This window comes from Schistocerca americana, chromosome 6, assembly GCF_021461395.2.
Source record: "Schistocerca americana isolate TAMUIC-IGC-003095 chromosome 6, iqSchAmer2.1, whole genome shotgun sequence".
NCBI lineage: Eukaryota > Metazoa > Arthropoda > Insecta > Orthoptera > Acrididae > Schistocerca > Schistocerca americana.
Genome location: NC_060124.1, coordinates 158070955 through 158085866, shown reverse-complemented (window position 1 = coordinate 158085866; position 14912 = coordinate 158070955). Strand labels below are relative to the sequence as shown.

Genomic DNA, 14912 nt, shown 5'->3' with positions numbered 1-14912 from the left:
GCGGTTCTACGTGCTACAGTCTGGAACCGCGCGACCGCTACGGTCGCAGATTCGAATCCTGCCGCGGGCATGGATGTGTGTGCTGTCCTTAGGTTAGTTAGGTTTAAGTAGTTCTAAGTTCTAAGGGACTGACGACCTCAGAAGTTAAGTCCCATAGTGCTCAGAGCCATTTGAACCATTTTTTTTTTATCATCCGTATTTTGTACCATTCAACAGAGAAAAAAAGCAAAAATAAACTACAAAATATAAAAACTCCTCTAATGTCATCAGGTGGAGGACATGATAACATTTTTACCACATCACTATCTTCAGATATAGATATCAAAAACAAATATTGTCTATTTGCTGCCATCGTGCATATGTGCCGACCCTCATTAAATATACAGTTACTGATATACTACATCTACATCTACATCTACATTGATACTCCGCAAGCCACCCAACGGTGTGTGGCGGAGGGCACTTTACGTGCCACTGTCATTACCTCCGTTTCCTGTTCCAGTCGCGTATGGTTCGCGGGAAGAACGACTGTCTGAAAGCCTCCGTGCGCGCTCTAATCTCTCTAATTTTACATTCGTGATCTCCTCGGGAGGTATAAGTAGGGGGAAGCAATATATTCGATACCTCATCCAGAAACGCACCCTCTCGAAACCTGGCGAGCAAGCTACACCGCGATGCAGAGCGCCTCTCTTGCAGAGTCTGCCACTTGAGTTTATTAAACATCTCCGTAACGCTATCACGGTTACCAAATAACCCTGTGACGAAACGCGCCGCTCTTCTTTGGATCTTCTCTATCTCCTCCGTCAGACCGATCTGGTACGGATCCCACACTGATGAGCAATACTCAAGTATAGGTCGAACGAGTGTTTTGTAAGCCACCTCCTTTGTTGATGGACTACATTTTCTAAGCACTCTCCCAATGAATCTCAACCTGGTACCCGCCTTACCAACAATAAATTTTATATGATCATTCCACTTCAAATCGTTCCGCACGCATACTCCCAAATATTTTACAGAAGTAACTGCTACCAGTGTTTGTTCCGCTATCATATAATCATACAATAAAGGATCCTTCTTTCTATGTATTCGCAATACATTACATTTGTCTATGTTAAGGGTCAGTTGCCACTCCCTGCACCAAGTGCCTATCCGCTGCAGATCTTCCTGCATTTCGCTATAATTTTCTAATGCTGCAACTTCTCTGTATACTACAGCATCATCCGCGAAAAGCCACATGGAACTTCCGACACTATCTACTAGGTCATTTATATATATTGTGAAAAGCAATGGTCCCATAACACTCCCCTGTGGCACGCCAGAGGTTACCTTAACGTCTGTAGACGCCTCTCCATTGATAACAACATGCTGTGTTCTGTTTGCTAAAAACTCTTCAATCCAACCACACAGCTGGTCTGATATTCCGTAGGTTCTTACTTTGTTTATCAGACGACAGTGCGGAACTGTATCGAACACCTTCCGGAAGTCAAAGAAAATAGCATCTACCTGGGAGCCTATATCTAATATTTTCTGGGTCTCATGAACAAATAAGGCGAGTTGGGTCTCACACGATCGCTGTTTCCGGAATCCATGTTGATTCCTACATAGTAGATTCTGGGTTTCCAGAAATGACATGATACGCGAGCAAAAAACATGTTCTAAAATTCTACAAGAGATCGACGTAAGAGATATAGGTCTATAGTTTTGCGCATCTGCTCGACGACCCTTCTTGAAGACTGGGACTATCTGTGCTCTTTTCCAATCATTTGGAACCCTCCGTTCCTCTAGAGACTTGCGGTACACGGCTGTTAGAAGGGGGGCAAGTTCTTTCGCGTACTCTGTGTAGAATCGAACTGGTATCCCGTCAGGTCCAGTGGACTTTCCTCTATTGAGTGATTCCAGTTGCTTTTCTATTCCTTGGACACTTATTTCGATGTCAGCCATTTTTTCGTTTGTGCGAGGATTTAGAGAAGGAACTGCAGTGCGGTCTTCCTCTGTGAAACAGCTTTGGAAAAAGGTGTTTAGTATTTCAGCTTTACGCGTGTCATCCTCTGTTTCAATGCCGTCATCATCCCGTAGTTGCCTTCAGAGACAAGTGTAAAGTTTCATCGCCTGTACCTTAGGAGGAGGACCATATCCCACAGACTATACTATCAGCCACAAGAGAAGGACCCTGTGTACCTGTATTGCTGTTTGTAACATTGTCTTTATTTATTTATTTATTTATTTTGCTACAACACGTCCAGGCAATGTATGACATAGCTTTTTACAACGCCATACATTTTGTTTATTTAACCATAACTTCAAAGTGTGTGTCAGTCTCTAAACTGACATTAACACATTTCCATCCATGGTGTAAACTTCGTTGCTGTTGCTCACACAGCACCCATTCTGGATGATTGAAATAAGTCACAACATATGGAAACTGGAAGAGTTTTGCAGCATTGTGGATCGTTTACAAACAGCTGTCGGAAGGTGATTGATGATCTCTACATTGAAATTCGTTTTTCACAATGAGCGGATAGCTGATGGGTCAGTGTTCTGTTTCGATCGATTCCTCATATTGCAGTCATGTACGCAATCCCTGGTTCAGTTGTAGCCATACCCGGAAGGCGTTTCAGCTCCACCGAGACTCTTTGTCCATCTCAGACAAGCAATGTCAGTCAATCATTATGCGGTAATGAACAATATACCAGTGGAAGGATGGATTCGAAAAGACACCACCTATGTACTGTTATAAGCATCACAGTTGATTGTGCGATCAATTTCAGCAATTTTACCAATTTTTTACGAGGCCAACCAATGACACGGCGGCACGCTTCCCGATTTCTGTATCATCACTGAACTGTCCGTCCTCCATTTAGCGAGTACCATTGAGAATGTTGATAGATGACTGTGCAGTACGTCCATTCATTGTTAATTCTCGAACATACACACCAAAATATACTAGACAGTAATCTATATATTTCTAGTACTTCGATCATAGTACGTAATTTACGATCTTTCCCTATGCAGAAGGGAGTCACAGTGCATTCTCCCATTCTTAGGATAAAGTTGGAGACTGAAAGATCTCCTTGCATTGTCTTTGATCAACGCTCCCTGTAACACTGCCACCGATGTAATCTGCAGCTGATCAGAAGTAGACCACTCCACGTTTCGTGAAGAAACAGAACGAACTGAGTCCGTAACTGCTCGTCCCGCACCCATCCAAGAGCACAAGATTTCTCCAGATGCGCACAAGTCAAGGACGTTAGCACGCCTTATCGCTGTATAACAGATACGAAAATGCTGTGATGTAACAGCAGACGTTTAAGAGGAAGAAGAAGAAACGGGCGTTTTTATGCGTGATGGAGCTTCAGATGGACGGTGTTTGAAGAATTTCACGTAAAACAGCTGTACTATCAATTCTAAATAATTGTTCTAATGTTTGTGGGTCATCACCAAGAAGTTATTGGTATGAGAGAACATAAACACATGCATTCCTAAGTCTACACGGTTATGCACTTGAAACACCCTTAATGTTAAATCGTTGCAGTTTACAACCTACGAGAATTAGTCATGTGGACGGCATCGCTGTTACTACCTCAATGTAAGAAATCTATTTCCAGCACCTGGCATACATTCTCCTTTCAGATTTCTATGCGGTAAACTATGGTGACAAACAGTAAAATAAAAAAAACTACTTCGTTAAAAAGTCGATACTTTTTGATACGTGCACAATATAGCCTTCCAGAGGTGTATAGCGCCCACTGTTCACACCTGATCACGGTTGGGAATTTTACTATGCTTGCACCAGTCCTATAAAAAAATGATCGATAGTAACGGAGAATTTCTCCTACAAGAAAACAGTCAAACGCATATCAGCCGTGTTTGACATGTGAAATTACAAGGCATGCCGCCACTAACTCCATAAACAGGACATTTGTCGAGCAGATGTGTACATGGGGATTGCAGTAGCTCACAAACACTTGTAGCTAACTTAGAATCACTGTAGTTATGAAACTGAAGACTCGATTTTATCCCCAAGATGCGGCAAGGGAATGGAGTACGTTGCGTAAATCTTTTCTCGTCTAGAGGAAAGTGCAGAAAGAGGATAGACATGCTTCTCATCACCACATATGACATGGAAGTCCTGTGATGACTGAGAGGTCTGCTGTTAACGATCGTAAGTAGACACTGCTCTAAGCCACAGACAGAACATGCAGTTGTATACAAATCGAACGCAGGTTATGCCACACAATTGATCGTCCCCGACAGAGCAACGGAAAAAGAAAGCGTTAAATGACGAGCAACAACATCTCTCTCTAGAATGCATAATCAGTCTCCCATTAATTCGTACTTCTTTACAGCTCCGTCTCAACCGACCACTCCATCCACTTTCTGTCGTTCTTCAACGCATATGCAGATAAGTTTAGAGGCAGATGGTTCTGTTTTGTGGATGAAAGCATCAACTCGCGTGTATCACTATTACCTCAATAGAAGTACAGCAGAATGTTGCCATACAGCAACGGTTTGTTAGATGACATCGCAAGATAGTTATCGGCGGAGAGTACAGAGAACCATACTGTAGATACTTGTTTGTTAGGGTTTAAAACAGCTAATCAGTCCTGCACACGGTCAAACACGCTATCGATTCTGTAGTTGTATATTGCAGTCATCCCATATCTAGAGCTCAAAGGGCTAGAACTGGTGTACAAAGGCTGGTCTGGTTTCCTCCACGCCCCCCCCCTCTCCCCACCACCCCCTGGTACAAAAATGTTACTGTTTCCAGCTCCAACCTGCTTGCTTACTGCCATGCTTTCTACAGCCATCTCCAGACTCTAGGATTACATGTGCTTGCGTATTTTGGAATCTGTCTGCTATATGCAGGAGTAGTGCTTTTGTATGGTGCACAATACGAATTGTGTGTTTACTACATCAGTATGGTATGTGGTGATATAACCCGGTTGGCGATCTGTTTCAAGCTGAAAAATTCAAGCATTCATCGACAGTAGCAGAGCATTGTAATAGAGGAAGTGTCTCTGGAGGTAGGTTCAGTATTTCATGATCTGTCGACCACTTTTGCAGGGTGTAACTGTCAGTGCAAGATAACTGCTGTATGTTTGTTTTGATATCTTTACAAAATTGTTTTGCTGCTGAAACTCTCATCTGCAGAAAATGGCAGACAGTGCTCCCACACTGGCAGCAGCAGCAGTTTGGCGGTTAAATTCAGTAAGAGCCAATCAGAATGCTCCATTCACAAGATATCCTTTGTGCAGGGGATAGGAGTCTCTATAGACTTGTTTGTACAAGACTGGGACAAGGTATCAACGGAAAGCTCTGAGAGTAATCTGATGTCTTCTTTGTTTGAGCATTCAGTGACATGTCCAAGCAGACCATCCATCTCTGGCATGATGCTGTCCCTCATTCACCATTGTGGCTTCAGAGCATCTCCAGACTAGCAGCTATAGGACACCGAAAATTCACCATAAATTCCAGCACTTTTCTCGTCTGTAGGACAGTGCTCCTAAGTGTTCTGATTTTCCCATCTGCGCTTAGACACAGGAGTGTGCTTGTGGGAAATGAGGGAAATAACTTCCCTGACTCCAGCAGCAGCAAATATAAAAATGAGCCCAATCACAGCTCCAGAAAAGTGATGAACACCACAGCAGCTGTAGGAGTCAGAAAATTTTCTCTGTCTCTGGCAGTACCTTGGAACAAGCAGCTTAAACTCGAAAAATGGTGAGTGTGCTGTTTAGAGTTACAGAGATATTTCCTTCAACCTCTTTATATCCTAGCTTCGGCGTGTAAAACCAGGTTCCCACAAAAGTGTGTGAAGTATCTCACGGAGGTTTCACAAGTGTGCAGCGGTCGTTTTTTGGAGGCCATGTTCAAGTGTGGCAGTAAACATCGCAAAATTAAAGCAAACTACTGTGCATCGATCATATTAATTGGATTTAGTAACTCTTGAAGCAGCTCCTGCTCGAAGGCAAGGATAGTTCCCACAAAAGCGCGCGAAGTGTCTCTGATCCAGTTTCACAACTGTGTCGCGAAATTTTTCCATCAGAGTCTGTGTTCAAGTGTGGTGGTGGAGGTATTGCTACGTAATTGTTCGCATTTTCCCGTCTGTACATGGAAACCACTGTTGGAAAGTAAAAAATAAGAGCCTTAACATCCCCGACTCTGGCAGCAAATGTTAACTAAGCCCACTCAGCGTTTCCATATGTTGGGATTGGGTTGTTTTGGGGAAGAAGACCAGACAGCGAGGTCATCGGTCTCATCGGGTGAGGAAAGGAAGTCGGCCGTGCCATTTGAAAGGAACCATCCCGGCATTTGGATGGGGCGATTTAGGGAAATCACGGAAAACCTAAATCAGGATGGGCGGACGCGGGATTGAACCGTCGCCGTCCCGAATGCGAGTCCAGTGTTTTCCATATGTGATCAGAATATAAAAGCGCCGTAATTGTTTAAATATTCCATACTGCCTTGTCACCCATAAACTCTTTAAATAAACAGTACTCTATGCAGTGCAGTCAATTTCCTGACAAACTCTTTAACTAAATAAATAAACTATATTACAAACAGCGCCTTGTATCCCATAAATTATTTAAATAAACAGGATTCCACACATTGTCTAAATTGTTTAAACAATATTCCATACATTGCATTCGATTTCCCACCAAATTCTTTAAATAAATAAATAAGGTATATTCGATACACTGCCATAAGTAAATAAACAATATTCCACACACTGTCTAAATTGTTTAAACAATATTCCACATACTGCAATTGATTTCTCGCCAAGTGGTCAGTCAACTGGGTCTTTTTCCCACCAGTTTCCACGTGGTGGAAGGGAGGTGGAGGGCTGGAAGGTTTCCTAGAGGGGGAGGAGTTAATTAATTGATCAATTTAATTAAGTAGTCAATCAAATTTATATCAAAAGTGTGGTTGCATCGGCGAGTCGATTCCCAGAGGGATGGGTGAGGAGGAGGTGGAGGGAGAGGTGGAAGAGGGGGAGGCGTTGTGTTGCAATAAGTTAAGGACCTGTTAGTCAAAAGGAAGGATTATCCCTCTGGTGACATAATCTGTCAATCAAAAGGATGGGTTATCCCCAAGAGGACTTAATTCTCTTATCAGAACAATAGGTTAAGGACCTGTCAATCAAAGGAGAACAATATGTTTGTCCCTGATGTAGGCAACCCACGATGTGGGGTGATGTCGTTGTTGCCCTACTACTTACACTATCTAAGTTCAATTACAACAGCAGAACTATTTAAAGCACCAACCATAGTGATCTAGAATTTCGCTCTCTATTAAGAAAGCAACTAATTTTGATTAAGACTACCAAACCACAATTAATACCAATGCAACAAAAACTTAACACAATTTCTTATCTAAAACCAAAAATTCAAGCGACCACATGAACACTCAACGAAACTAAACTCAGTGAACGAAAGTTTTATTGAAATATTTCACTACAAACAATAAGAAACGTCAGCTGAAAACTAACGTACTAAATTTAATAAACGGCTTCAATGCTAAACAACACCAAAAAAAAAGTGGGCGAAAGTTTCCGAAAGTTTATTAAACCGTTATTTCGCCAGAAACAGCACGAGACAACGTTGAAAACTACTAAATTTAATAACTGAATAACAGTGCACAAACAACTTTGTCAGGACTTAAAGAATCGCTACAGCTGCAACTGCATGCTACGAAATATAAACACACTGCTAATATTTGGATGAACGACTGAAAACTACTAAATTTAATATTCAAATACGGTACACGAACAACTTTATCAATACTTTTCGATTACAGTTACAGAAATTCTTCCAGTTTAGTGTTACTGTTATAAAGGTAATTTACATGTTGGATTACATCTCATCATTCTCTTCAACGAGAAGATTTTTTATAATCTTTGTTCTTTCGACAACTTCAATGCTACGTTGCAGCTTTTTCTACATGTGATAATACTTACTTGTTTACAAAATAGTCTCTTTCACCTGTACTACAATATTAGCCACAAGAAATTTCCATACCCGAGCCAGATTAATTACTTCTGGATGTCCTAGAAGATTCCAGTAACCTGTCATGTATTCTGGAAGGAACTTCCCATAGATTTCTTTTTTTCCCTTTATTCTTTATAATACCTCTTAACCTCGTATGCAACTTTTTCGGTTCCTTCTGTGCAACGAAATAAGAACTTCCTGTTTCTACGGTTCAGGTTTCACTTTCATACCATACTGCGTTCCATCTGTACATTTTAGGAGTAATTCCAGCATTCCATCTCCGTATTGGTCACCAGTCGAATTTACATGCTGAAAAAGCTTCCTTATAGTTCAATAAACAGCGTCACTTTTATTCTCTGTAGCCTGCTGCCTAAGAAATAGATATCTTCACTTTTTCTGTTGCAGTGTCTCCGTAAGTATTGATGATCAACAAACCGACAGGTTCTTTCTCTTTTTCGTCTTAGCTCTGTTTACCTTATACCCAGATGCTGAATAATTAGGCCGCTTATTCGACTGGAATGAATGGTAAAATACAATAATCAACGCTAATAGTGCTTGGGATATGTTACAGTTCCTATGAGGCAAATCAGAAGATGAAGACTGTGCTAATATTCGAAATCTGGGGTCACACGAGTTGAAGGCCGAGAGAATTTTGTACACGACTGCTATTACAGAGAACTTTGTTGCCAACAAACCAAAACTTTCATTAGTATCAGTGGCATCTTTTCATCTTAGCTTCGCACTGACTGTTGTAAGCTGTTTGACTGGCAACTTACGTGTATGTTGGGGCGTCATATATTTCTCCGTTGTTGCACTTGTAGAGCGATGGGATCAGTACGTTATTAGCGTCGACTGTGCAGACGTAGTAGATGCTTGGATTGGTGGCCAGTGCTCCACTCTGACCCACACTGGCACAGGCAGGGACGGGGGGACCGCTCGTGCAGACTGGATCCGACGTCAGAAAGCTGAAACAGAATGCGCACCGGCCTATGGAGAAAGCCGCCCAGAACCACTAGTGGCGCAGCGGGGCTGTGCTGATCGTCCGTAAACATGCTGCGCGGAGTAGAATGGGAGTTTAAACAGTCCTTTACACTTCCGACTAATCAGGATTTAAATGAGTCGCGTATCCAAAGTTCCCAGTTGCGCAGGGAAGATATCTACTCTGAAGAATAAATGAAATTTGTGAAACGTAAGACCCGCAATAAACGAATCGCCAATCCTCTGTGCTTTCAGCAATGGAGATAAGAAAGTTCGGTTTAAGTTAAAAGAAAATAAAGAATTAATTGAAATCACAGTAGTCAGTAAAAATTGAAAAAAATTTGTGAATTTAGAAACGAATAAAGAAAATTAACGGTCGCCAGCTCAATACGTAAATAAAATTGCTGTTCTTGTATTCAGTGATTTGTATTACTGGTAAATTTATGTAAGAATAGTTGCTTTTTATCAGGCAAAAATAGCACGATATTGTTAAATATTACATTAGAACAGTTTCAAATGGATATGTCACGGTGGGCAAACATTTTTCAATCACATCGTAAAGCATAGAAACAACTTAGTAATAAACAGAGAACAAAAAAAAATTCGAAAATTTCCTTTATTAATATTATTCTCTTCATTTGATTTGAGATTTCGTACTGGCTTGCTTGCTTGGTTGTCGCTTTGCTCTTGGTTAGCTTCGGGCGTTTCCAGCTGCGACAGAGACCAAATATGTTTGCCTGCGAGAATGCAACATGAATTTGGACCTATTTTATAATCTTTCAAACAAAATGTGCAAACTGATTAAATCCTGAAATTTACTATAAATTTCTCTAATTAAACAAAGTGGTCCCTATGCGTTAACGACCTGCCTACTAATGCTGTTGATGAAATTGCCCCTGTGCATTGATAATTTTCGTAGCAAAGTGATACTGAAATGAAAATGTCTTAGCTTGTAATGTAATTGCTTGCAAACACGGTTATTGCTGTTCTCTGTGCGCCAGCTGCAAATTACTAACTACATTTGCTGAAAGCTTAGTGCAATGCTCCAGACAACAAGTAAACCTTTTTTACACATAATTGAGTTAGACACTCTTTTAGATAAAAAATGACTTCGATCGAGGATGTGGACAATGCTCTTAGGTGAAATATCCTTTTAACAAAATGTTTTTTAAACTGATATATTATTACTTGTATGCAATTCGTGTTACAACACTCATTAACTTTGACAAATTCTTACGCTCACAAATGTTAGACAAATCATTAATAAACACGAAAAATACCTTACACTGAAAATTACTCAATCTTTAACGAAAAATCTAAACTTTCCTAATATGGATGTCTCATTCAACGATGAATGGTAACTACGCGCTGCTGCAGTGTGAATAAATAAAACATATTACCTTCATTCCTTTTCATACTCTTTTCGTTCTGAATCGTTAATCAAATCCTGCACAACACACACACACACACTTGTACTCTGCCCAGCATTAAAGTCTCATGTTAGTTTCACCGAAGTTCGCCGCCCGCCCTGTTTTAGTAGTCCGCCGCGCCTACGACGTCCGACATCCGTAATGAGGGGTGGCCACCCAATCCACGACGTGCGGGCGTCGTTTCACCTTGGGTTCGCCACGTCTTGAAGAAACTCACCACAGCACTCCTCGAACACCCGATAAGCCATGCAGTTTCTGAAATTCTCGTGCCGAACCTCCGTGACATCACAATCAGCTCTCGGCCAAACTCAGTTTGATCGCGCGCCTTCGCCATTCTACACAAGGACCACACGCTCATTGATACTATATTAACAGTGCGTGTGTCTGACTAGCAGTCAGTCTTCGGCAGGTGACGCTGCTGTTGCCTGGACGGGTTTATATCGATAGCAGGTCGGTGGTCATAATGTTCTGGCTGATCAGTGTATATAAAATTCGAGAAATGACTTCACTGAGTTGTTGATCTCATCATAACTGCAACTTTCTCTGTTGCTTATTAACAGTTACTGAAAACAGCTTTATACGATTACTACAATAATTTACTCAAGACTTAACAAACAATTCTAAGTGATTGCAGTTGCGTAAAATGAAACCAATTTATCGTTGAAAAAATAGCCAAATAATATCTTTTACTGAATTTTATTCTGTTAAGCACTGCTTTTGAAACTGCTGTTCAAATTACCAGACGTAGTCACTTTGGTTAATCACTGTCTTTGTAAGCAATTGAAACTTTAATTATTGTTCCTAGTTTCAGCATTGCAAAAAGTTACTCACTGTTTAGTTATTTTACTTGACTTCAGTTTTTTATAGAAAAACATAGCTAATGTTTCTCACTCATTAGGTCTTTTGCAGGTCAGGAATAATGGATAGAAATGAACCTATTTTGCTAAATTGTCTTAGGTAGAACTGATACGCTCAATAATGCTCATGTCTGGAGAGTTTGATGGCTAGTGAAAGTGTTTAAACCCAGAAGAGTGTTCCTGCAGCCACTCTGTAGCAATCTTGCTATTATACAGTCACAAAATTAGGTAGGACGCTAGCTAGTCGTATACAAGGCTAATCGGATAATTGGTTAGATGTTACTTCGTGTTGAGTCCTTGTCGGTGTATGTAAAGCATTGTTCGTTGTCAGTGTTTGGTACAGGCTCTTCTTACAGCTAAACGATAAATAAAATTGAATTCGCAATACTCTTCGCGTTAATAGGTATCCTCCTGCAGTGATTGTACTGAACACGCTTAATGCGTTAGACTGTGCCGGGCCACACCAAACTTCTGTCCAGCCATATTTCAGAAGCGCGGACTTTCGACCACGTCTCACAAGGGAACCTCCCCATCGCACCCCCCTCAGATTTAGTTATAAATTGACGCAGTGGATAGGCCTTGAAAAGCTGAACACAGATCAATCGAGAAAACAGGAAGAAGTTGTGTGAAACTATGAAAAAATGAACAAAATATACAAACTGAATAGTCCATGTGCAACATATGCAACATCAAGGACAATCTGGGTTGAGGAGCCCCGTGGTCCCGTGGTTGGAGTGAGCAGATACAGAACGAGAGATCCTTGGTTCGAGTCCTCCCTCGAGTGAAAATTTTACTTTCTTTATTTTCGCAAAGTTACGATCTGTCCGTTCATTCACTGACGTCTCTGTTCACTGTAATAAGTTTAGTGTCTGTGTTTTGCGACCGCACCGCAAAACCGTGCGATTAGTAGACGAAAGGACGTGCCTCTCCAATGGGAACCGAAAACATTTGATCGCAAGGTCATAGCTCAACCGATTCCTCCACAGGAAAACACGTCTGATATATTCTATACGACACTGGTGACGGCATGTGCGTCACATGAGAGGAATATGTTGTCGACCCACCTAACTTGCACACTTGGCGAGTGGGTAAAAAGATTCTTCTACCTTGCCCGATTTAGGTTTTCTTGTGGATGTGATAATCACTCCCAAAAAAGTGATGAAAACATAAGACTTTGTCACATAAAGTGCAACAAATGAATGTAACAGTTTCACAGTCGCACAGTTTTCCCTGTGCTCTGTCAAAACATACGTGTCAAAACATGATGTGTAAAAAAGGTTTACTTGTTGTCTGGAGCATTGCACTAAGCTTTCAGCAAATGTAGTTTTCAAATGTTTCCGTGTGTAGACCGTCAAATCCTGCATATGTCCAAGCAAATCTAAACATGCCCGGAATTTTGGAGAGCAAAGTTGATTATGTGTGAGTGCCTGAACTTTAATAATTGTCTGAAAATAAAACATTAAACTTTTCACTCGAGAGAAGATTTGAACCAAAGACCTCTCATTCCGCAGCTGCTCACGCTAACCACGGGACCACGGCGCTCGTAAGCTGACACTCTCCTTGATGTTGCCTATCTTGCGCATGGACTACTCAGTTTGTATATTTTGCTTATTTTTTTCATAGTTCCACACAACTTCTTCCTGTTTTCTCGATTGATCTGTGTTCAGTTTTTCAAGGCCTATCCCTGTGCCAACTTATAACTAAATCTGAGGGGGGTGCGATGGGGAGGTTCCCTTGTCAGCAAACACACCGTATCGCTACTCTCTCTACCGTTCTCTGCACGCAACATGACTGTTCAACCAGACTGTTTAACATCTCAACACCATTCTACAGTGTACTGCCTGTGCGCTCGCACACTCAGCGTTAATTGGATCAAAACTCCACTATACTCTTTGATAACAACGTATGACCCTGAACAAACCAGTGTGTCTACGTACAACTAGCTTACGTTTATCATACGATATTGCTGACCTGTGTTATTAAGAAGTACAATCTAATGCTCCCGCTGATATACGAGGGTTGTCCAGAAGGTAAGTTCCGATCGGTCGCGAAATGGAAACCACAGAGAAAACCAGAAACGTTTTGTTTGTAACAGTTAGGTAGACCTTCCACCTACTTCTCTACATGGTCGCCGCTCCAACTTCGAGTTTTGTCGTAGTGTTGTATCAACTTTCCAATACCCTCGTCATAGAAAGCAGCCGCCTGTGCTTTCGGCCAGTTATCTGCACTGGTCTGCAGCTCGTTGTCTGTAGAAAAAGTTTGTCTTCATAGCCAGCGGTTCTTATGAGCAGAGATTAGACTCAGGGGGAGGCAATTACGGACTGTATTGTGGGAGATCAAACACTTCTCATCGGAAACACTGCTGGAGCGTCTTCACTGCCCCTGCAGTGAGCGGCTGAGAATTGACACGAAGAAGGAACGGCTCGACAGTTATGTTATGTGGGCTGCATGACACAGGCGAAATCTCTAACCAGGCTTTCATACTTGGCGGGAGACTTTACGTGCTCACTGTTCACTCAAAACTGAAAAGAGCGACGCGACACGATCGACGGGCATACTGGAGACACTGCCCAACACATCTGTGCAAAGCTTTACCGGCGTTTCACAATGGTTTCCATTTCGCGACCGATCGGAACTTACTTTCTGGAGAACCCTCGTACGTGCAAGTCCGAAGGAACAAGGACTTCGGTCACTACAGGCACTGCGGCAGCCATAGGCACTGCGGCAAGAAATACATGAAATGTATTCGCAGTTGTGAATACGGACAACCCTCAGCTGCATAATTTGTGCCAGCCCAGGACTCGAACCCGCATTTCCTGCATTACGCGAGCGGCCGCCTTCACCTCTCTCGTCATGCATTCACGACTCACAGCGAGACCCAAACTCGTCGTTCGTGCGTTACAACCTGCACACGTACGCATCATGTAACTCCCTTTCAGAGGGACGAAATTTTAATTGAAAGTCGCAGCCTTTTATCGGCGGATAAATACGATTTTACTGTTTTAGAAGTACGATGCATTGTACTTTCTGACATGAATGAAAGTCTGAAGGAACATTCGACCGTTCTTCCTCACAACATAGGCACTGTAGTATCGTACAAGGGTCACTTCAAAAGAAATGCACACTAGCTTTTTTTTAAATCCATCTTTTATTCTACATGTTTGAAAGTTTTACAGTGTGTAGGTACATCCTTTAGGAACAATATTTTCATTTCTCCACATAATTTTCATCCCTCTCAACTGCCTTATGCCATCTTGGAACCAGCGCTTGTATACCCGCACGGTAAAATTCTGGACCAACCTGTTGGAGCCACTGTTTGGCAGCGTGCACAAGGGGGTCATCATCTTCAAACCTTGTTCCACGAAGAGAGTCTTTCAGTTTCCCAAAGAGATAATAGTCACATGGAGCCAGGTCAGGACTGTAAACGGGTGTTTCAGTGTTGTCCATCCGAGTTTTGTGATGGCTTCCACGGTTTTTGAGTGACATGTGGCCGTGCAACAGCAAAACATTCTGCTTTTGCCGATGTGGTCGAACACGACTCAGTCGAGCTTCAAGTTTCTTCAGCGTCGTCACATATGCATCAGAATTTATGGTGGTTCCACTTGGCATGATGTCCACAAGCAAGAGTCCTCCGAAATCGGAAAACATCGTAGTCATACGAG

General features: G+C 41.9%; 1 protein-coding gene across 1 annotated transcript in view; it reads right to left on the bottom strand.

Moving 5' to 3' along the window:
- The window catches only part of LOC124619887 (threonine-rich protein-like), a 75138-nt gene that overhangs the window by 3051 nt on the left and 57175 nt on the right, over window positions 1-14912 (bottom strand). The window contains exon 4 of the mRNA XM_047146516.1: window positions 8762-8950. Within this exon, the coding sequence (XP_047002472.1) occupies window positions 8762-8950 (189 nt within the window). The remainder of the gene's footprint in view (window positions 1-8761; window positions 8951-14912) is intronic.